This window comes from Frieseomelitta varia, unplaced genomic scaffold (assembly GCF_011392965.1).
Source record: "Frieseomelitta varia isolate USP_RPSP 00005682 unplaced genomic scaffold, Fvar_1.2 scaffold_462, whole genome shotgun sequence".
NCBI classification, from domain to species: domain Eukaryota; kingdom Metazoa; phylum Arthropoda; class Insecta; order Hymenoptera; family Apidae; genus Frieseomelitta; species Frieseomelitta varia.
The window spans coordinates 531,098-555,381 of NW_025110215.1; the positions used below are offsets into that span (position 1 = coordinate 531,098).

The following is a 24,284-nucleotide window of genomic DNA, read 5'->3' on the forward strand; positions in this document are numbered from 1 at the left end:
TTTTTATATTTTTAATATTTATAGTATGTGAAGGTATTTTAGGATTATTGCAAATTACGAATTTGGTCAATTAATATTTTAAATTTATTTTAATTTGTATAATTTATGTAATAAATAGTTATTTATTTTTTTAATTTTATTATTTTGAGAAATTTGATATATATAATAATAATTTTTTTTTTAATATGTATATACACTCATCAATGTTCGAAAAATTGACGATACTGGAACTGTTCTAATTTCGTAACGAGAAATCATGTGACGCAACGAATTTGAACTCATTTTAAAACTTTTAATTTTCGATTTTGCAATCTTGGATTCATTTTTCAACAAATGTTTGTACATCGTGTAAGTATAACTATTTCTCCTGGAAAAAATGCTATAGATTCAAACGTTTCTCGAAACATTGAAAAGTATTTTTCGAACCCACCACTATTTGAAAGTTGAAACTTTACCTTTACAATGATCTCCTAAAACTTGCCGTACAATTTCATTTCGCCAAGTTGTTAAACTTTGAATATATCCGGAAACGACGAAAGTCTTTGATGAGAAGTCAGAATTTCTTGAATTTCGGTCGTTTCCTAATATTATATATAACTCTTTTGCTTCAAAAAATACGTATACTATATATGCTTTAAATGGAAAATATGTATATAAATATATTTTGATTTGAATGAAATAATTTTTCCATTTCATTTGAGAGAGTTATTGTTTCCTCTGACATCATGTAACATGCTCTGAATTTTCGAAGAGTATGTAAACTATCGAAAACTAAATTTCATTGCTGGAAAGCTTGGAGAATAGAAAAGAAAATCGTATTATTTTTTTACTGCGTTCAACGTTTACGCAGAATCCACCCACGATGTTTACGCTTACGTTTAATTGCAAAACTGTGGGACCAGTTTTGCGAATCATCTTTACGACGTTTAACGTTTTCACGAACGCTATCGAACCACGTTTAAATTCTACATTATTACTCGCAATCTTGAAATCCACAACTACGTGATCGTGAAACGCGCTCTAAATTACTTACCGGATTACTTACCGGGGGCGTGAGCCCATAAATTTCGTCCATCGCAGCTCCGCAGAAACCAACGCGCAATCGTAGAGCCTGAAATTCTAAAATCTTCATCCGCGAGCTCGGAATATAAAGAACAGGCTGAATTTCGGGCGCCCAAGACTCCAGATGCGCAGTTTCCCGTCTTGGATCCTGGCTCCCGAGTTCGAGACGATATTCCCGGAGTCCGCAATCCGCGGATACGGGATACAGCGCAGCGTATAACCTAGATTTCACTAGTTTATACAGTCGTGAATTTCAAGTTCCCATGACCCCGAGCTCATTCGTAAGTGGCTGGTATTACAGGCTGGAATTTTGCTTTCCATTAACTGGCCATCGTTATCCTTGCCGGTTCTTCTAACTGATTTCACGTGGATTCCGGGGAATTGTTCGCACACGGCGGAGGAAAAAAGTTGCTCGAGACCGTCTGGAAATATGCTCGACAACTTATTCTACGTGAAGGAAAAACGAAAAAATACAATTTTTGTTTCATTAGAAACTTTATTTTCGAGAAAATCGTGCTTGAGAATTTATCAAATATATTTGAACTCTAAGCTAATTCTGAATAATTCCGACAGAAAAGAATAATCAAGAGAAGGTTATCGTACGTGTTAATACGTAAAAAAATATAAAATGAAATTCTTTTGCAAGAGCGTTTGTTTTCGGGAAAATCAAGGTTGAAGGCTCATCTAGTACACGTATATTCAACCAAACATATTCGAAGCTTATTTTCTTCAAAACGTCTTAAACAAAAGAATTTTATTCCACTCTTCTCACTTACTTTTAGATGGCGTAAAATAGAATTAACTTGTAATGATTATGATAATTTATATTTATATCACAATACTAACTCCGTAATTAATTTTAATTGTTTATATAAAAATATTATCAATATCACAAAATATATAATTACTAATAATTTAATGAAGACCACATAATAAAAGTTAAATGACGAATAATTTCTACGAATAAAAATTAAATAACGAATGAAGAATTTCTACTATGGCTACAATATATATAAGTGTCAGTAAAAACATTTCCATGGTGATAATAAAATTAATAGCTATTTTTAAATATTCTATTGTTTATATTAAATACACATCTCGACGGAACATAGATGTCGTCGATCTAAATTCTTCGAAGTAGAGGTCGCTACAAACTAAATTCAAGTGTATTCAATTTTCTCGACAACAAAGACTTTAATGAACAAATTTCAGAAACACCTTCCACTCGGTTGCACGTAGTATTTCAACGCAATTTCGATTTCTTAAAAGTTCGACGCGTTGCACGATCGCGAACAAACGATCGGCCGAATCGACACAACGCGCAACGAACACTTCAGGCTCGTTTGAACGCTTCGAACGCTTTCATTGCCGATGATCAAAGCTCGCCTAAGAGCAATTTTAAATGTAGGTTAATGAAACCGGTGACCGGGTGTTATTCGCTATTAATCTAATTAACTGTGAACCTGCACGCGGCACGGTGTTAAAACTGCGTTTCCAGCGTACTTACTTTGACACGAGTTTTTTTTTTCCTCACTCCCTCCGGGAGGGAGGGACTTTCACCAGTCACCGGCGAAGCCCGCCAGATCCAGGATTTCTAAAGGGTGTAATTTATTTGAAGCTGTCATTCGCGGGAGTCGAGGGAAAGTCATAAAACCGCGTGTTCGCTTCCTACTTTGGGAAGCTGTTTTATACCAACTCTTTTGCTCTTCTATCCGTCCCGGCGCTGCTGAATTGATGAACGTCGCCTGTAAATTCACCATCTATCGATTCGCAGGCGTCTTCTTCTTGCACCCCTGTTTACTCCTAGTCATCCTCGTTTCTTTCGAAAGAAAAAAGTTTGCCTGCGCTTTGATCCGAGTAGCATCCTCTGGAGTACACGTATCGGCGATTGAAATTATGGGACGCAGGTCCGATGGAAATCGGATGGAGGAATGTTTGAAAAATAGTAGTGAGGATTAACGAGTTGATTTATACGAGTTTCACCAGATACGGACCACGACATTTAATTACCTTGAATGATTCATTAGTGATTAATAATAATGGTATAATAAAAATGGTTCGTTTCCAGGCATCGTCAAAATATTACCGTCCGAAAGTATTAATAATCATTCTTGGAATATTTAATACCGCCGGTGATTGTGATTGACGTCCATTATTTCACTCGATAGGTTAATCCAATTTTAATACATCAACGACCGTTTTCAACAGAAGGTATCGCTTCTCGAAACGTCTCTGTATCCAAGCACGATTCACCAATAATTGGAATTTATTTTTCGATTTCTAAATCCGGCGGCCGTTGATACGACAAATAATGACGACGATTCCACGAATACTTCTTTCGTGGAATTTGATATTTCCTTCGAGATGCAACCAGCATCTTTGTTGGTCCATCGGACTGTAATCTGTATATTACGCTGTAATCTCTTTTCATATCGCTGCACGAGCGCACGTTGGCTTTTCGTCTCCCCTCTCCCTCCCCCAGCGTGTTTCACGCCGTAATGCACGATGTTTCGACGTAGTAATTAATATTTAATGACAGAATGCCGCCGCGTAATCGGCTCAACTACGTTGCACGAGGCATTACGGCGGTGTCGACCACGGGATGGCTGGCTTGAGGCCTTGATATTCGAGCGTGTAACGAAAACCACGCCGGACGTTTTCTTTAATGCGGAAAAAGCACGCTCGCCCGAGGAGCCATCGACAACTACCGAGGCTTTTTACCTATTAATTTCTCACCGCTGACACGGTGCACCCTCGTGGGACTCGACAGCCGCTCGAGAAAGACGCAAGACTGTTTGCAGGGCTGGTACGTCGAAAGGAGACGAAACTCCAAAAGAGGCTCTTTGATTGTTCGCGAAATTTGACCGAGTTTAACGCTCGAACTGGATTTCTCGTATAATATAACGTAGAAAAATACGTGAAAGTCGCTCTGACTGGCCCTCTCGAAGCGAGGAAGTTTCCGAGCGAGGTAAAAATTAATTTCAGCTTCGCTCTCGAGAATAACTTAAACGTTAAACTCGGGAGCGTGCTTCGGTCTTTGCCAAACTCTTGGCTAACGTTTACCGTATCGAGGGGTATTGGAACGCCCTCGCAATTTATACGCGAGTTTCATTTACGACCCGAGACGTTGCATTCGATTATCCGTTCTCGATTATCTTCGCCCAGCCAAAGCCAGCGCGATTGATCGAAACAGTTCATCAATGTCGGTAATCGTCGTCAGTGGCCAATCGATTTGATTAATTTTCACGTAAGAGGATCTAGCTCCAGACCTCTCGTTACATCCTCCGCGGCATCCGCTCTACAATTATATTTTCATTCGTGGTAGAACGTCCGAGTCGAACGTCCAATCATCCGCAGAGCAATCCACGTGGATAGAAGATACTTCCGCGAGCCTGCGCCTCTCCTCTCCTGACATCTCATCTACGTGGCAGCCGAGAATGGCGCGGAACTTCGAAGACGATTCCGCCACTTACAGGCGATTACACGCCCGGTAAAAAGAAGGCAACGCGACGTTCAAAGCGAACCACCTCAAGCGTTTTAAACTCGATTTTATTTCGACCGAGCGGGGCGCGCCTGTGCCACGCAGCTGAGCGGACTAATTGCGCGTAATTAAATAACGAGCAAGTTGAAACTAACCGCGGTCTGTTTAGTCGGCTGAGAAAAGAATTTCGCAGCAGTGTGTCTACTTCCTCAAAGCGTACGTTCTACGCTTTGTCCAGCAGTGACGTGCTCTCCTCGAACAATCGTAAATAACATCGAACGAGTGAAATACGCGATACGTAATTTCACGTTGCTTTTCAATTAATCATCCTTTCCATCGTATCGGGCAAATATAATTCTGCGTTCGACGTTTACTGTTTGACGGATTGTTTTTTCGTTACGCGAGTCGCGTAAACGACGAACGCGATGAATGATCGGCGAGCCGCTGTTTCAGTCGCGTCGAATGTTTCGAAACGATCAGCCAGTTCGTGCTTGACTGTTTAATTAACAGCGCTTGCTGTATACGCGCGGAATATTAATTTAAAGAAAAAGAGCGAGGAGAGACTCTTAAAACGGCGAGGCAATTATTCGTGATTCTGCTCTTTTCTCCTATTCCATAAAAGATTCCTACGTTAAACTAATTTCTCCAAGTGGCAGTGGGAAGAGAGGTGTTTCCTGCCTTTTTATTTTTTCCCTCTCAGAGAACATTTCACGATGATTTCTCGAGAACGCGAGCAGGAAGCGAGCAACAAACGACTCCGAGAATAGATGATAAAATTTGTATAAATACACTTGGAATTTGTTCTCTTTAGCGGGCAGCGGGCTAAACCGGCGTTTATAATTCCACGGGTTATAATGCGCCTTGGTGCACAGAACGTTGAACGCAACCGGAGCTCTGGATAGTCTTGTGTTCTCAAGATCCTTAAAGCGTAGATGCGTTTAATGCGAACGCTACATTTGTACGGTGAATAAACGATGAAATTATACGTTGTTAAACGACGGATGGCGCGGAACGACGGTGTGGCGTTGTCTATTTCTTTTTTTTTCTTCTTCTTCTTCTTCTTTTTCTCCACCTCTCCGAGATTCCTGCGCGGCGGCTGCGAGGACGGGGAAGAAACGCTTTTGAATAAAACATATTCACCGGCGGCTATGGCCTGAAACTCTATTCTTCCGGTTCTTCTGTCCGCTACACGTCTTTCTCTCGATCCCCTCCCCCGACTACCCCCGGCCTCTCCTATTTTCCTCTTTTCGTCCCCTTTTGTCCGGACTGTGCTGTACACGGCCACTTATTCGCGAGACGAGACGCCTCTTCCCGACAATTAATGTTTCGCATAGCGTCGTCTTTCGTCGGAGGAGGGCGGAGGACTGTTTCGCGAGGATAACAGTTTAAATAGCCCTTAATACCGCGCGCGATCGCGCCCGCGGAATTCACGATGGAATTCTTTTCATCGCTTGCCGCGGTTCACGGCGGCGGATGATTAAAGTGTTTGATGCGGAGATCGGCCGGCTGGGTTCAAGAGGATTCGACGTCCGGAACGTTCGGAATGTTCGAGCGCCGCCCGGGCTAAACTCCGCCGCCCCCGGTATTCTGTCCGTGTTCTTCGATCTCTTCGCCGCTCTCTCTGTGCCGCGACTTTCCCCAGCCGAATTCCGCTCCCCGGTTTCGTTCCACGATTCTATCAAGAGATATGTTTTTTTCAGATATCCAGCTTCTCTCGCGCGCACCTGTCTTTGCGAACAGTGAGAGAGAAGTTGCGGGCAACTTTTCACGGATAGTTGATAATTAATATAGTTTTGTCAAATCGTTAACACGTTGACCGGCCACGAGTTAACTGGTGTTTGCATGCTCAAAACGTTGTTGACCATGAGTTAATTCGTGTTTGCACTTGCATTGGCTATTTTTAATTTTTGACGCTCACGATTTTGTGAAATCTTTCATCGTTGTGTCCAACCGTGTTCACTTTATTATAAAATAATTACTTTTATTGATATTTAGGTTTTTGGTGTTGCAAAAATTTCAATCGATTAATTGATTGAATTATGTGCGGACGCTTTATCTGATTGTCCGAGTGATTTTGAAATATATTGTAGTGAAGTTGATAATTTATCGGAAGGCAGTTGTGAAACGGATATTAGACCTCCGAAACGGTAAATTTGCAAAACCTGTTATATACCGTTACATGTAAATGATTGCTATGCAGTTTATCGTAACAAAAAAAATTACTAAAATATATTATATGTATAAAATATTATATATATATATAGGATATACAAAGTAAATTCATTCTGTATAAATAAAGTATATCGAAGTTTATTTAAATTATTTCACTTTCATACTCAATTACGAAATAATGGCTGGTAGCATGAGATGTCTTCTGCGTAAAATTGCCGGTCAACAATGTGTCGATCATTGGCCAACGAAGCAAATTTAGTGCACATGCATTAAAAATTGAAAAACTTTCAGATTACAGGAAAAAATAATAGCTGAATATTGCTTTTATTGATATTTATATAAATAATAATGCAACAATAACTTTAATAGGTTTTATTAAAACAATTTAGTAAGCAAAGATGTGGTTTTCCTGTGCACCTACCAGAGTATATTGCAACTTTCTACTAAAATTTCTCCTCAGAAATTTTGCATTTTCTTCGTAACAATTTTTACAAAATTTTCTGCCTTCTGCTTTACTGTGTGATGATCTCACGTTTTGCTTGACCGTGCACTTGTCGTTGCGTTAATCTCGCCAGAGGATTAGAATATTAAAATATTCGCAGAATCTCACTTTGTCAAATCACGACCGAAAATGTTTCGTTTCGAATGTTTGATATACTTTAGCGAGTGTCGAACCGATTGCGAGATTGTTGTCGATTTCGAATAAACCGGCGCGTTTATTCGTGATATTGATCAAAATCACTGACAATCGAAGTATAACGAGTATAAACGAAACGGTGTTCCATGATCTAACTGAGAGGAGAGTTATCAAAGTCGATGCTCGTTTACCTGGTCCGAGTGGTCTCGCGTTTCCCATCGTATGGTCGATGAGCTGCGAGTTTCGCCTTCAGCATTCATCACTCGCCAAACTAAATTGCACCTATCCATCAAATCGGGCAAACAACGCCATTAAAAATGATCGAACTCTCTCCCGCGTGTGTGTATATATATAAATCCGTGGTATCTGTTTGTTCTCGGCTAGCTTTTTGCTACCGAACATTGGCTCGACCGCGGAATAACGACTTAATAATCGTTTTGATCGGCCGGTGCTCGATGCTCGCACGACGCTCGCCAGTTTTAATACACCTATTCCTGATTGATGAGCCGCTCGCGTGCCCTTTTTTGCTTCAGGTTCTGACAGCAAGGTGTCGGATCTTGATGGACAACCGTATACAACGTTGTTGTACAGCAACGGACCGGGATACACGCACCCGAGGAATATTTTGCGAGAGGCTGGCAAGGATTCCATTCAGGTAAAAGAAAACAAAGAAAAAAAGAAGGAAAAGAAAGAAGAGAGAAGAAAAAAACGGCCGGATCATATTGCAGTAGCGTAGCAAAGATATCGCCTCGGTGTTTATTGGATCGGAAAATGGTCGAGCTGAAATATCGGGGGCACGTTTAAAAATCCATCACGCTTTTGTCGAGGGGTTCATTCGCGAAATATTCGATGGAACTCTTTCGAACTTCATATATATCCCCGGCCTCGTTCCCTACCACATTCCCACCTCGGTCATTCTCATTCACATTTCCGTTTTCGAGATTCAATCGCTCGCCGATGATCGCTACGTCTTCCGACCTGATAACTTTTCATCTAACCGCGAGTCGCTTCCTTCTTTCTCTCTTTCTCTCTCTTCTTTGTTTAAACATGCTTGAAATACGGTCGGTACGTGTCATTCGCGTTTTCTGTTGTCGAAGAACGATTCAAACCGAGAAACTTTTCGCCGTCTAAAGAGGATTTACTTTTGTCGAAGATCTTAATTAAAGATAGGGAAAAAGGGCTTTCAAGTTGGAGACAGCCGCGAGAAGAAAGTTTTTTCCTTTATCGGTCGTAGAGCGATATTCGTAAAAAATACATTCGGTTAGAATGTGAAGATTGTGACATACCGCAAGTAAGTCTTATTCAAAGAAGCAATTCTATTTTCGAAAGTGATTTCCAGTTTCCTTCGTTTCGCGACGTCGAACGTTTACGAGGTAGATCGAAATTGTTCGATCGATTCTTCGTCGCGCGGCCAGTCGCGGTGAAATGATCGGCACAAAGGAGAGGAAATATGAAAATCGCGCGAACGAGATCGATCTCGGAGCGTTCGTTAACATTCTGCACACTCGGCCAGCTGAAATATTTTTCTCGCTCGGTATTGCCACAGTGGCTGCCTCTCCTCGAACGCGTCGAATCGATGATCAAACGCGGGGGAAAGAAAATTTCTCGCCGAGTCGCGAGCGCGGTTATGCGTTAATTAGTATGGAAACGTGCCGCTCCCCCAAACGAAAAAATTGCCGTGGTTTCCGCGTTGCTTTCTGCTTTCTCCGCTGCGCAAGAAAGAGAGAAACGCGATACAGTTCTGATAAAATAAATGGTAACCCAGTTTCGCGAAAATAAAGCGCGTTTTCATAAGACTTATGCAAAAGAGGAGGAAGAGAAATGGAGGGAAACGAGTGTGGCGGGTACGTGGCAGAGAGAAGCAGAGCGAAGATAAATAGAACAATAGAAGTTTCGCGTTTGTTGTAGTGACCGTTCGTTTCTTAATGTATTTGTTTTTTTTTTTCCTTTCTCTTTAGGACCGCTTTGAACATATATATATATTGTTAAAAAGTTTTACGTGATCTTGCTCTTTTCTTTACGGTTCTTGCTCCTTTGCGATGCAATCTCTTCTCAAAGCTTCTCGCCGACGTTACTCGGGAGATATTTAATTAATTGCGAGAGCGATTTTTTTTTTTTTTTTTTGTTAACGTATAGCGGCCTTTATTGTTACGTCGCAAGGGACGATATCGTTTTCTCGCGTGCGAGTGATCATGAACGCGATAGGCAATAATCGTAGCCACCGTGTATCGGAATTTGTAACACGTACCGCGAACCTCCTTCCGGCGGCCTCGCGCCACCGATGGGAAATCGATTTTTACGAGACTCGTTCCTCAGGCATCTATGACGTGCATGCACGTTGTGCAAAATGATTGGGAAATTGTTTCGCCAAATAACTTTGGCCAACTTGGCTTTGGCCAACGACGGGTTTAGAACGGGGCCGTTACGCTGGATGAATATCCAATGCGATAAAAGCATCGTGGTATTCCGTCAGACATCCCCTCCAATTATTTCGAATTATTCAAAAACATCGCGTTATATTGCCCTGTGTTGTTTCACGCTTCTACGCGGATATTTAACTGTTATTTCACTGAATCGCTAAATCGAAATGTGCCTTCCGCAACGATGAATTTCATCAGCGTTTCGCGCGATTGTTTCAAATGTCAACATTTTAACATCAAAGATTACACACTTCGCCCAAATATGTACGCACACAAATACACATATACGGGGAAACACGCAAAGTTACAGGAAAATTACACGTATTTCGTTGGTCGTTTGACTCGAAAAGTCCCGAGGGTTATGAAATATTCGCGGGAATTTTGCTATCTCCTCTCCTTCGAATCTCCTTCCCATTCGCATTCACCATCCACGCGAAAAATCCACGACCCAGCGTCTCCACTTATGCCCCGATTCCTACTTGCATACAGATAACGGTGATAGTCGTCGCGGAACTTGTGTGTCACCGCAGAGATCGGCGAACGAAATTGCTGGTTAAGATCCAATCACTCGATCATTTCCTTTACGTCTTTCTCAACTGAAATAAGATCGCCGATTTTGCTCCAGTCCTCCGCTCGCGTTCCTTCACCTTCGTTCAAGTAAAATAATGCAGATGAGGGAAGGGGGTGGTGATCCCGGTGACGATCTTCCAACCTCGATTCGTCCATCCAGAGTAGCTGGCACTTACCTTTCGCTCGTCTCCGCCAGATAATACCTCGTTTAACCGATCGGATAACCGGTTTGCTAACTCGGTCGAGCGGCTGTTGCACGCCGTGATAGCTCTGTTTACCTCGCGGATGGAATATCATTTCCGTTCATCGGCGATGATCGAGGGATCGGTTGTTCGATGGATGACAACTGCACAGCTGCGGCGTCGTTTAAGCTCGCTTCGTCCCGGTCGGGCGGTAATTCCACGAGATGTCGCGCGGATTTTGATCACCATCGGTGAGAGAACCGTCTCTCCGCCCCTTCACTTCGGTTTTTTGGTCTTACAACGTCTTTTCGACCTTCTCCACCTGTCCCACAGCTCACGTGATAATTCAGCGACGACTTTGCCCGTGGATCGGGGCGCGACGCGTTTATCTATGTCGCTCGAACGTACCGGAGCTTAGATTTAGAAAGTTTTGATTTTCCAATCCCCTTGCAGTCGATTTAACGCTTTGGCAATCAGCGACTGGTGTTCCGTGTTGTTGCAACGATATCGACAGATACGACGTTTGTCACACTGGCAGGAAAATATATCGGCGATGTTAATCTTTGAATAACACGCACCTGTCGCATTTTTGCCGGATACTGTACGCAGGCAACGGCGGCGGCGTACTTTTAATTAAATGTTGTGTTTGACCGGCGCGAGGATTTAGCGGGGAAACAAGCTCGCGTAACGTTAAACAACGTCGAATTTATTTGTTTGCACGTCTGTTCATTATAAATGATCGATTCTGAATAAATAATCAGACCAATTAAGTAACTTTAATTTTAATTAATTCTATAATTCCAGGCTATATTGCCGTCGTGCCGTCACGTATAATTTCCATGCGTTTCACAGATGGGCGAGAAATCACCGTAGCTAGCTTTCTATTCAAAATCATAAACGGAATTTATCGACAATTCTCAGCCCATTTTCAATTTAATTAACTTCCAGTCCTACTTCTTTTGGTGTCTTTCTTTTTTTTTTTTTTTTCTTTTATCTCATGTCATACACCTTCAAATTTGACTATACCAATACAGTCGTCGGCTTATGTATAACCTGAGCAACAGATTGCAGAATAAAGTCAACTCTTTCTCCGTCTCAATTTGTCTCTTAAAAAATGTTGTGCATGAATACGACATTTGGTTTCTTAACGCGGTATTGTAGTATTTTCCTCACTGTTCCGTACATTGATCTTTTTCATTTCCTTTTACAATTAAATTTATCGTACAATGAATTTCGATTTCAATAGAATAATTCAGTTGATTAAAATCCAATAACATTGCAAAGCACAAGTATTGATTTATACTTTAGACCTCGTTTATATTCATTGTTTCGTATTCTCAAGTCTTTATTGCTCGTTTTTTAAATGTGTACCTTTCACAGTGTCCCACTTAAAAACAATAGGAAGAAAATAAATAATTTAATTTAATTAAACTATCAACGCGCCGCACTTATGCATCGTATCTGTTTTTTTTTTTTAATCAGTCCTTTTTTCCTTCACCTTGAATCTCTTTCTACATCCATTTCCACAATTTGTATTAATCTATATTAATCCGTCTGACCTATTTATACTCGTCTGTATTCGTCTCACTCATCTACACTACACGTTATCTTTCTGTACTTTAATCTTGTCCTTACTTTTTCACCTCATTAACGCACATTACTCTTTCGTCGATTTTTACTTTCTACTTTCTTTCCGTGTAAGAGGCATTTATGCATTTAAATAATCGTCGCGATTTTTGGGACGGTCTGTTCGATCGTAGTGTGTCGTCATTCGATGATAACGCATTTCACGGTTCTGTTTTGTAATTCTTGGCTGATCGCGCCGAGGCGACTAGCAGGAGCCAATGACACGGGTAATAAAGCAAAGCTGTTGCACGAGAAATTTCGTGAGCAGCAGCGCTCGGGAGTGAAATAGGGCGAGGGATTCGAGTTGCCTTCGGTTCGATCGTACCTGGAGTCGCCAGACAGGGCGGTAACCTCGGAATAATCTTACGAACTTCTCAGACGAGAACACTGAATGAGGGTAACGTCATCCATACCGGTCACCTATCATAAATTACGCGAGTACAGCGAAAAAACTGCAGAAAGAAGCGGACGTGGAATGACTCCGTACTCCGAGTACGTTCGAACACTCTTGAACAACTCTGTAGAATACGAGATATTATTGGAACGAATGAAAAAGTTTCGACCTGAGCGTAAAAGAGAATAATTGCTCTGTTATTTTCTGATTAGTTTCCAATAAAAGTAAATGACAGAGAAACGTCAACTTCTAAGTGGCATGTAAAAACATCGTTGCACAGTTTGCAAGATAAAGCCGATCATCATGACAACGACTGTACCAATGACAGTGGAAAATTGTGGATAATTTAAACTGCTACAGCTTTGTAAAAGAAGATTCACTTTAAAGTCTCATTTTAAAGAGCGAAGCTTCTGCTTTGATAGTCGTGAGTTAGTTTCTTTTTGAAGCTGGCTTTACAAAGTGGGGGCACGTTTTTCTCGAAAATTGTAAAAAATTCAATCCATCATTTTGAAGATTAAAGTTTTCTCTTCACGGTGACTTCCTGAAACTTGTGGTACAATTTTTTCTTTACTCTTTCATTGAATATTGAAAACGAGAAATCGTAACATTTTGTCACCTAATGTTCGAAGGTCAATAAAGCGGCGAAGAAAGCAAATCATACGGCGAGTTTTAAGAGGTCGTTGTAGAAAAAAAGGATTTCAATCTCCAAGACCATGGTCAATTTATTCATTAAAAAAAAATTCTCCCACACGTTTGTGAGAGAATGAACATTCTCACACGCGCTGGAACTTTTACAATTTTCGAGGAAAATGCGTCCATCCGTTGCGCGATGTAAAAATCGTCTTCGAAAGAAACAAACTCACGAATGTCAAAGTAGAGACGCTTTAAAATAACGAAAAATCAAGTGAATGTGATTCATTTCATGATCATTTCACTGTCATTGACAACAGTTGTGCACTTCGCTATATATTCTTTACGAACGACTCGAAACATTACCCGGAACAAACGCGAAAAGTTTGCACGTGAGAATAGAAGGGAATCATTCCGCGGCTGCACGGTTGCCGACGAAAGTAAGCGATAGAAAACGAGCCGTGAAATTCTCTGAAAAACACCGTGGTAACCGCTTGCGACCATTTTCCAAGAAAAAGCCGATCATCGTGCGATCTTTACGAGCGGACAAGACCAGCCTTTATACGATCCATCTTTGCCGGGCGATTCTCTCGCGGCTTACACGGGGAAGAACACGGACCATTAATCCCGACCTGTGCGTTACCCCCACGGCCAAATCGCCCACTCTTACGCCCACTCACTCTGTATATCTCTACTCGAGAGCAAAGTTCCAACTCGGTAAAAGGCGAAGTAAGTAGCGTTCCGTGATCGCCCGCGGATCCCTCTCTCGATGGCCGATCGAGCGGGCGCCGTGTGTCGGTGCATCTTCCCGCTCGGCCGCGAGAAGTGGCGCGTTGTGTCGATTTCAATTCTCCTTCTTACGGAGGAGCGTAACGCTGCCGGGCCTTTCCAACACGATGGAAGTTTCGTCGAGCGGCATACTTGGTCCGTTTCCTGCAGAGGCGAAGATTTCCAAGCGGATCTCGTGCGCCGCCGCGCTCTCCAGGATGCTCACCCTTTCATCCAATCGCGGGGGTTGAGTCGTGCCAAAGGGGTTCGTCGACCGCTTCAACCGAGAGTGCCCTCGCGCGAGGCATATTTTTTACTTTCTCTCCCCTTTCAACCACTTTCGTCCTTTCTTCCTCTCTTCTCTTTCTTTCTTTCTTTCTTCTTCTTTTTTCTTTTTTCTTCTTTTTTTGTTTCTTTGTTTCTCAAAGAAGCATTGCCTCGAGCGTCGCAATGCACGCCGCCATTCTCCATCGACGACGGTGAAAGAGGAGGCGGATATCAGTTGCTCGTGCATCATAATTACATACAAGGTCGAAATTGCAGGCTCGGCGTCCCTTGGTCTCGGTAACGAGGCCGCCAGCTGGAATTTCGTTAACGCCGGTAAATCGCTGGTGCCGGCTGGAAATTTATGGCTTGATTTATCACCGCTGTATTCCACGATTATCCTTTCGACGCGGATTACGAAACGGGGTTCACTGTGGGTGAACAGTAAGGAACAGGCCGCGAATGTTGCGCGCAACGTTGTTCGTTCCCAACTGAATGTGAAATTTTTCCAACCGCGATGAAAAAAGTGAAGATGAAACACAACGGAACGTCGACCTTTAAAGCGGAATATCCCATAGAAGTTTAAACGTGCCGATACGTTTCTCTATACGCGATTTTCAAGCTGGAAATTTCGTTTGAAAATTCTTTTTCCGTGTAGAGAACGCATGGCGGGAACGCGCGTTGTTAGGCCAACAAATAAAAATCGTGCATCAATGTAACATTCGGGGATATTTCCTAAACCAAAATACAGTTTTCGAGTGTTTCCGGTCCGGTGGTGTAACCGCCGTGGGCGAGCGATTCGATGAAAAAATAAGTCGAAAAGTGTGGAGTAAAGTTTTTTTCGTTTCAAACCTCGTTTTGAAGGAAATAGACATTGAACGTTAACTGAAAATTAATTAAAAATTAGCTTGACAGGTATGTACCTGCTGAAAATTAAATTTTCAGAAATTGAGAGAAAAACAAATTGTGTTCTACACTTTTGATATATTTTCGCAGATAGAATAACTTTTATTTAATAAATTTTTGAAGTCGATTTTCTCAAAAAGCGAAGATTTAAATGGAAAAAAACATTTCTTTCTGCTCATTCCTATTCCTGCTTAACCTATTTGCATCACGAAGCGAAATATTTCGCGGGATAGTTATAAAACGTGAAATAATTCGCGAGCAGCGATTAAATACCTTACATTTATTGATATGCAAGACGTCAATAGAAGTCAATTAGCGTAGTTTTTATTAAGCTTGTTAACTTTTTATTGAAGTGTGAATACCTTTCTGTTGTTAAAACTGTCAACCGATGGAACAGTTTAGTTACTAATAATTTAAATGATAATGTTATTTGAATATTTTTAATAATTTTGATTATTATAAGTTAAATAATTAGTGACTACATGATAATGATTAAACTATTTTGTTGACTGAAGGTTTCGTCAAAAAGAAAAGAAAGAAAAAAAAGAAAGAAGACAAATTGCTCTTAATCAAAAATAACACAGATTGCGAGTTCTCCATGTAATATTCCCATATAATATAATATATATAATATTAATATCCCACATAATATAATATATATGTAATATATATAATATATTCTCTATATAATATAAGCAGTCTGTCTCGTATTTTAATATTCTAATATTTCACCATTTCATTATTAATATTCCATAGTCATTATTAACAGATAGTAGTAAATATTTAAATCGAAATTTGATAAATTATAATACGCATGAAAATCGCGATGGAAATAGATTAACGAAGTAGAATTGTAATTCTACCAAACAATTTGTAGATACTGAAAAAAAAAAAAAAAAAAAAGAAAACACGCCTAATACCAAAGACACGTATGTACATCTCTGATCGATGTACTTATTACACTTCATTTCAAATCTTCTCAAATTTCGATTGAAACATTTTATCTGCGCATTCTCAATTGACGTGTCTGCATTCTCAAATATCTGAATGTATCCTGAATGGTAGTTAACGCGTGAATGTGGACGTTGATCGATTCGACTGAGCGTTGAAACGTTGATTTCGAATTGCAGACGGCGGGGGTGCCTCGTGCCTGGGCGACACACGGCGGCGAGGACGTGCCAGTGTTCGCCATCGGACCTCTGGCCAGTGTCTTGTTCTCCGGCAGCGTCGACCAGAGCTATATACCTCATGCGATTTCATACGCCTCCTGTCTGGGTCACTACGCGAGCCGTTGCTCCCGAGATTCCTCGTCCAGCAACGACACAATGAGCGCCCCGATAAGCTGCCCCTCGGCGGAGCCGAACAGCGCCGCGATATCCAGCGACGTGATGAATGACCAGGCCAGAAATCCACCCACGAAATCCGCCGCGTCTCTCGAACCCGTCGGCTTCCGTTCGCTGCCGACCTGCTGTATTCTGCTGCCCCTTCTCCTTGCCGTTCTACCATGCCCGCCGCTCCAGGGAACGAGTTAATGCCCGTTAGAGCCTCTTCTGGTAAATGGTTCTCAGTTACGTCCGACCTGAAACCATTCGACCTGTCCCACCGAGAGCTAAGCTTCCGGCTAATCCGTCAGAACGGAGGAGACAACAGGTGACGCAACGATGATCTCTCAGTCTCGTTTTCTCTTACTCCTAGACTAACTCGAGGAGCGGAAGAAAGCGGAGAACGAAGACGACGAAGAGACACATTGAGAAAGAATTTTGGTTCAGGTTTCGAATCGGGTAACTCGATCGAATCAGCCGGACGAGGGGTAAGTTCGAAAGGTCTGTCAAGTCTCTCCCTCGATGGAAGTGATCCGCGGGAACCTCGTTGTGTATTAAACAGCAGGATGAGCGACTTTCGAGGAGAGAAAGAGACAGAGAGGGAAATAATGGGGGAGCACGAGAGCCAGACACCGTGTGGCTCATATATTCGAATTTCCGTGCACGGGGACACGGGTGAATAATTTATCAGCTCGAGCTCTCGATCGAGAGATGTGTAACGCGCCTATTCTCCGATGGAAGCTGTTCAGAAAATCCAGGATATAGATTAAACGGACGGTTAACGTACGGCGAGAGAGGCTGTCTCTTATCTGGGTGTTGCGCCCTCGTGAACGAGATTAACCCCGGAGCCTGCTACTTCCTTAGGCACAGCGTCGCGAGAAACGTGTATCCACGTGGATCCAAGCAGCCTCGGTTAATCAGCGTCAAGAGTCAATAGATAATCTTGCATGCTACGCGATCCCGGAGACGCTCTCTCTCTCCGAAACGCTCGAACAATCGACTGGAAAATTATAGAGCGAAACTACGGGCGTGTCAAGCATAGGGCGTTTTGCAAACGGGGACACACGATAGAACGTGAAGTGGTAATTTGTCGTGAAACGGAGGTGTGTTCGAAAATATGTGTTTCGAGACGTTTGTAGAAGAGACGTACGAGAGAGTCTCCTTCCCTCTGTCTCTCTCTCTCTCTCTCTCTCTTTCTCTCTTTCTCTTTCTCTCTCTTTCGCGGTTGCGCTCACTTCAACGAACAGTTAATGACCGTTCTTGCCTAATTTCGCAAAGAATTTAGTGCCACCCGAGCGCGCGAGGGCGAGGAGATCCAAAGCAGTTCAAGGGACAATTTGCGACGATAATGACTATCCCACGGCAGCTCGGTGAACTTTGCCGACTTTCAAAGCTTTCACGGAATCTAAATGGGGTTTACAAGTGCTACGTGACGAGGATACTTCATCCGAGATCCGCGAGGAGTTCCCTAGAACCGATAGACTCGGCTCCCGGCTCGATTAAAGGGACGTCGAGCGCGTCGATTCCGACGCCGATCGCGTCGAATCAAAGTGTTGGGGAAGTTGCTGGAAATTTGTGAAAGTGATTGTTATGCGAGGCTGTTGTCACACGTTACGTTATATCGTGCTTGGTTCCCAGAGTGCTTTTCCAAGTCGCGTGTTGCGCTAGAACATCCCGCTCGATAGCGCATTCGACGTTGAACAAATTATTTAAATGTAAGAAATACATCGATCGATTGGAACTGATCGTACCGGTTGTTTCATTCGGTTATTCTCCGTTTCAGGGAAATGTTATTCCTTCGATTTTGATTCCGCAACGACGGAGATGAAAAGAATGAGAGAGAGAGCGAGAGAGAGAGAGAGAGAGAGAGAGAGATTCAAAGAGAAGAATATTTCGACAGGGAAATGAATTCTCCCTGTTTCTATTTTTCCCTTTCGTTCAATGTTGTTTCTATTTTATCGGTACTTGAACGTATCCAATTGCGCGGGCAATTTGCACGAGAGCGAGTGGACTGTGAATTTGTATGATAAAATAGTAGCCGTTTCATCGACGACTTCGTCGCTATCATTTTTTCGAAACGTTTCGTTTCCCCTGTTCGTTAGCTCGAATTTGTCGGAATTTGTTCTACACCAGCACACGCCAAGCGTAGAAAGTCGAAGGATCCGTTTCAATTATCCTTCGACTTTCAAACGGGTTTTAGCTTCGAAAATAAATCGGCCAGAGTGCGTGTGTGTATGTATATATATATATATTTGAACGGTCAAGTTCGCCGCGCAAACGAATGAAATGCAAATAATATCGGAGCAGTTATAACAGGCCCCCTTTCATTAGCATTCGAATGGAAATTTCGAGATTCGAAAATGAGCGACGACCGAGACACTCAAGAAAACCGCGTTTAATTCAAATTTATGATAATTCGCTCTGTGATATCGAGTTTAATAGCGATCTCTGGTCTGGCATGGAGTTTCAAGGAAACATTCGGAGACCTCTTTCTCTCTCTGCTATTTTCCTTTTTTTTTCTTTCTTCTCTTTTCCTTTTTCTTTCCTTCCTTTTTCTATTTTTGGATCGAACGTTCGATCAAAGCGGCGATTAGATCGGTCGTGTTCGCGATAAAAATGCAGAGAACCAGAAAGATTAAGGGCGAAAGATTCACGATCGATCAGTTCTGACACAAACGACCTTCCGCGAAATCAGATTCGCTTTAATCCTGGATTACCATTCGCGTTGAAAAGGAGATTCCTCGGGCACTGAGCCATCGAAATGAAGGTTTTTAACACGTAGTCCGGATTCTGGTACGACGAATAACGTGTCATTATCACCAGCTGTAAAATTAAATTCGAACACACGGGATGAGTTGTAATAATTTAAACGAGGAAAGGGAGACTAGTTCGGATAAATTTGAAATGTACCAGATAATCTCGCGTTTCAATTTCTCAATGCAAATTTCAAACACGTGTCTCGTTTAAATACGTATTTATGAAATTTATGTCGATTGTCTGCATTATAATAAAACTTGGATTGTCTGGCCCTATAATCTATCCTTTCGATTTTTCTGAGATTATAAAATTACAAATTTTTTTTTTCATAAATCAGTCCCTCCTGTCTAGGATATTTCTAAACGCATAATGTGAATTCATTATACTGGACTATCGATTCATTGGTATTTAAAAATTTAATTCCTCCGATATTTTCTTCGTCGTTCTAACGACGAATTAAAAATAGTAACAGAGAATATTTTTTAGATAGTACAGTCGTTGGGAGTATCGAGGCTCTGTTGCAACTTTAAATTCCAACCGAGCCTATCGCATTCACGTTCGATTCGTAACTCTCAACTGGAGATACACAACGTGTTTCTGCGTTTACCTGTATCGTAACAACGCCATCATCGAGATTGCACGCAGGCTGAATCGTAGATTTTCCACTGCCACGATCATCGTATTTCGCCGGTTGTGAATCGTCGAAAATATCAAAACGTATAAAAGCGAAGCCGGAAGTTGATATCGTCGTCGCACGTGCTCATCGAGACGTTCTATTTTCGACGGCTCAGCTACGAATTCCTCGGTAACACGTACTCGTTTCGGCAACTTCGTTTCGATTTTGGATATATCCGACCGTTTTGCCACGCCTCCATTAGAATCGGTATCAAAATCGTTATCGCCGACAGGCAGAAACAGAGCTTTATCTAATAATAAATTGTTTTCGCTGCGAAAGGGAGCAAACGAAATTCGTTCTCCGGATATCATACGAGAGGGTAAGACATTTCGCAGGGGCGAGGCTCGTTTCGTTTGATTCGTCGTAAAAGATGCGAGTACCGACGCGATAAAACCTGTAACTGTCGTTGTTTCGTGCGAGTTCTCTTAACAGCGTAAGTTGGATCAATTTTTTAGAGCGGTAATTGTCAGAATAAATTTTTCGTTACGTTTAAAAATGCAATTTCTACGCTGATCTGTGCTAATTTATGGATAGATTGAACTTAAGGATACGCAAAATATCGAAAGTGAAATAATTTTTACAGAGTTTAACAACGGAAAGGAGACTCTGTTTCTTCGATTGTGTTCAGAAAAATTTCACCAACATATTTCTTGACAATGACACATATTTTGCGTGTATTGCAAAAGATCGCTACAATATTAGCCGATATCCCAGTTGACTGGGACCAACGTTGGTACTGCAAACGAAACAGTCTCATTCCATGAGTGTGAAAGTAATTGTGGAAGGAGGTTTCAGAAGAAAAATTGTAGAACAAATGAGAAATGAGTATGTAAACGTATAAAAGTACATCGTGCTCTTTGGCTGCTAAAGACAGTCAAAACTCGCCGGCAAGGAACGTTTGTTAATTATCAGTCTTTCGTTTTCATTCTCTGTACTTGAACTTTAAAAAACAAAATGAAAGCGATTAAATTTTCTTATTTTCATTTTTCAGAACCAACGACGAATAATAGAAAAAAATTGCGTGCAGATCGTCTCAACTTGCAAATGGAAACGCGTTACAGGAAATTAATTGCGCAAGAAAGCCTGGATGGCTGACACGACTCGGGCCAGTTCTACTTGTATTCATTCGCCTTGTCAACGTAAGCCATCGGTTAAATCGAGATTGCACGATCGTTTTTGCACGCGTACACGGCGCAAGTACAACGAGTAAGAATCGCTGACGAAACTAATCAATTTTCGATTAGTAACACCGGCAATTGCGGTAAAAACACAACGCGCGAACGTTTCTTGCGGAATGTTCGCGAATACAGAGACATCTGGTAACCTGACGAGGTAAATTACTGTCGCAAATAAATTATCGTAGCAGACTACTCGTTACTGTTCATTATTATTATCGATGTCCAATCAGTTTAATTGAAAATTATTATCATCGTCGCGAGTTTGAAGACTGTTGCAAATTCGAGGGAAACGTTCGCGTTGGCTGTTGTCGCGAAGGGCGACGCAACGAAATTTTCGTACTTCGTGAGAGTCTTTAAACGCCGATTTTGCCCGTTGTTCCCGCAAAGTCGTTATCGCGAAACGTAGTTAAATCCGCTGGAAGAAGTACGGCAGATTCTATGCAAACGTCAAACGCCAAGGTTTATGCACAGCCGCGCCAGTGGACAATGATGAAACAATAGACAGGCATTCAGGACAAAACAAACTTGGCGCGCGAACTTCTCAGTAAGATTTCACGAAGTTAACAACGAAGCTTCAAGCTTCGGCGGATAGGAGTAGGGAAGAAGAAGAAAAAAAAAAAGGAGATTCGTCGAGCATTAACTGCAAAGTTTGAAAAACGACCGTTTCAGCCTGCTGAACTGAACTTTCAAGAGGGAGAGGGGTAAACTCCTCCGTGTTTCGCTGGCTTTCCTCGACGTTCCCTTAAAAATCGTTGTTCCCGTGTTTCTGCGTTTAGAATAAACACCGTAGCAGCCGTCGAAGCGTCCGAGTTAATCCGTGATATCTCTGTCGGTATATTTCGATTTTACGATCGGCAGGTGTGTACAAGCTTGAAGCACGTAAAAAAACGTACACGTCTGCCGATGACGTTGTGACTTTTTTTTCTTTTTCTCTTTCTCACTATTTTCTGTTTACAGCTTTTACAGTTGTAACACTGTTTACTTTTAATACGTCATACTTTTTCTCTCTTTCTTTCCATTGCAAATGGATATCGTATCGCCTTAAATTTTCATCGGCATTCCGTACTTTTATCGAATTCAACTCTAGTACGTTACAGAAGCTTCAAGTCTATGAGCTATGGTTTAATAATTCCATACCGGCTTACATTTCCGCCGTTTTTAAAGGGAATATTATACGAGAGCATAATGCGTACGTAAGCTGAAAGATACAAAGGTAGAAAGTAATATTCTCTGTGCTTGTGCGCCTCGGTGTAGATCGGCCGACTGATTTTTCTTCTCTGTCTATCCATGAATTTTCGATGAATATTATCATCGTTAGATTATGGACACGAAAGACTGGAGTAGTAAAAGAAAATTTCGGTTTTTATTTCGAAAAAGGTTAGACTCGAGTAAAATTTTTGACAAAAAGAGAAACTTTTACCGTAGTTAGAAATAGAAACCAAATTTCCGCAATAATTACGAGATGCGAGCGTAATAAGCGAGTCGAAATTTGTAGACTCTGACGTGGTGTTCGTCGAAAACGAGAGAGAGAGAGAGAGAGAGAGAGAGAGGCATTCTTTTTGAAAACTTTCGCGAATTACGCGAAACACCGCTAAATATCAGCACGGGAGCACGACATAAATTTTCAACGATCCACCAAACACAAACGCGGGCCCGCGGGTTTCCCTTCCTCAAACAGGGGCCGACCGAACTCCAACAACAAGCTAGAACAGTTAGGCAACTTCGACGAGCAATAGCTGGAGAGCTATCAGCATGATACACGCGTAAATCGCCGCCGCGAGTCAACGAGACTCGGGGAAAACGTGGAGTGTTTGCTCTCGTGTAAAATAATTCGAGAATCAAGCAATCAGCGAACAACGGTTTCCCGGTGGATTCTTAAAAGTCTTTCGATCTTTGTCGGATTGAATTCACTGACGAAACTCATCTGTTACCACGCGTTATCGAGGGAATTGCACAGGCGAATATCCTCTATCTTTCAAAAGCTCAGCGTCGTTCGTTATCCGATAGAAAAGTAACACTCTCTCTCGACTAGTTTCCGTCGCGTAGCATTGCGTTGCTTATCGACGTATCAGATATCTCGAGCGCCGATCAAAAATCGGATAAACCATCGGAGCAGAAGGGAAATCCCTACGTTGATTTTCTATTTGCAGCGGCGCGAGGCTACGGTGAGAAAAGAAAAGGCGGCGGGGAAGGGGGTTTAAGTACGGTATTCGCTGTTGGATCGGAACTAGGAAAACTGAAAACTTCTTTTCATGCCTCGTCTCATACATCTCTTTTCATCGGTAGGTTTCGCTTGCACAACCCCGGCTCGCAGCTTCCCTATTGACATCTCCGAGGCGAGATGTTCTTTTCTTCTCAAACGTTCCTTTCACCAGAGTCGCACCCCTTCATCCTCCATTTTCGACTGTGTCGCACTGTAGAAAGATTCATTATCGGATACTCGTCGAACAGAGAACGAACCGTTCGAAATTTGTTACGGGAAATTTGTCGTTCGGAATTTCGTTTTTCAAAATTTGACGTTCCAGAGATAAGTGGGCCTCGTTGCGGCGGGAAATTGACTGGTAAATTTGCTACGGAGATTTTCAACGCAAATTGAAACGAACCAACAACTTGAGAGAAACTTAAAACTAAAATTGAAATGGAATTGCGGAAAAGCAATTTTTCAATTTGCGTTTTTCCTTGTCCCAAGGACAGAAAAGAATGATCCAAACGAAAGAATTGTTTGACAGATCTGCGCAGATCCATGCAATTTGTTGCGCGATTTTCGTAACGGACACACGCTACAAAAGCGTTCCTTTCGGCCTGAAAATTCGACTGTTTGTAAAGAAAAGGGATATTCTTGCTTGTTCCTTCTACGATCGTTGAAACACAACGCGTGATCAGGATGCAGATACTCGGCGGGTATCGCCTGGGTCGTTCGTTATGATCTGTTTTATAGCCGCCACGTTTATTACGGTCTTGTCATCGATTTGACAGGGGAGAACCGTTCTCAGCGCTAATAAAAGCGCTGTAATAAACGTATTGTTCGACCTCTTATTCGAGAACGCGCCGTAAATATGACGCAAACAATTTTCGCGATCTATGTAAAACGATCGTCTGTATTGAAGGGATCTTAGGCAGATCGCTTCCACGGGATACATGAAACTTTTAGCGCTCGAAGTTTCATAACAATAAAAACGAAAAGAGAGAAAAAAGTGACTGCTGTTTGTATCTTTCTTTTTTTAGTAAAAAGAAATTCA

General features: G+C 41.9%; 1 protein-coding gene across 1 annotated transcript in view; it reads left to right on the forward strand.

Moving 5' to 3' along the window:
- LOC122532652 (alkaline phosphatase, tissue-nonspecific isozyme-like) overlaps window positions 1-19,639 on the forward strand; it is a 76,607-nt gene extending 56,968 nt beyond the window's left edge. Inside the window, exons 7-8 of the mRNA XM_043661631.1 lie at window positions 7,886-8,007; window positions 16,243-19,639. Of these exons, the coding sequence (XP_043517566.1) occupies window positions 7,886-8,007; window positions 16,243-16,644 (524 nt within the window). The 3' untranslated portion in view covers window positions 16,645-19,639. The remainder of the gene's footprint in view (window positions 1-7,885; window positions 8,008-16,242) is intronic.
- The last annotated feature ends 4,645 nt before the right edge of the window (window positions 19,640-24,284 follow it).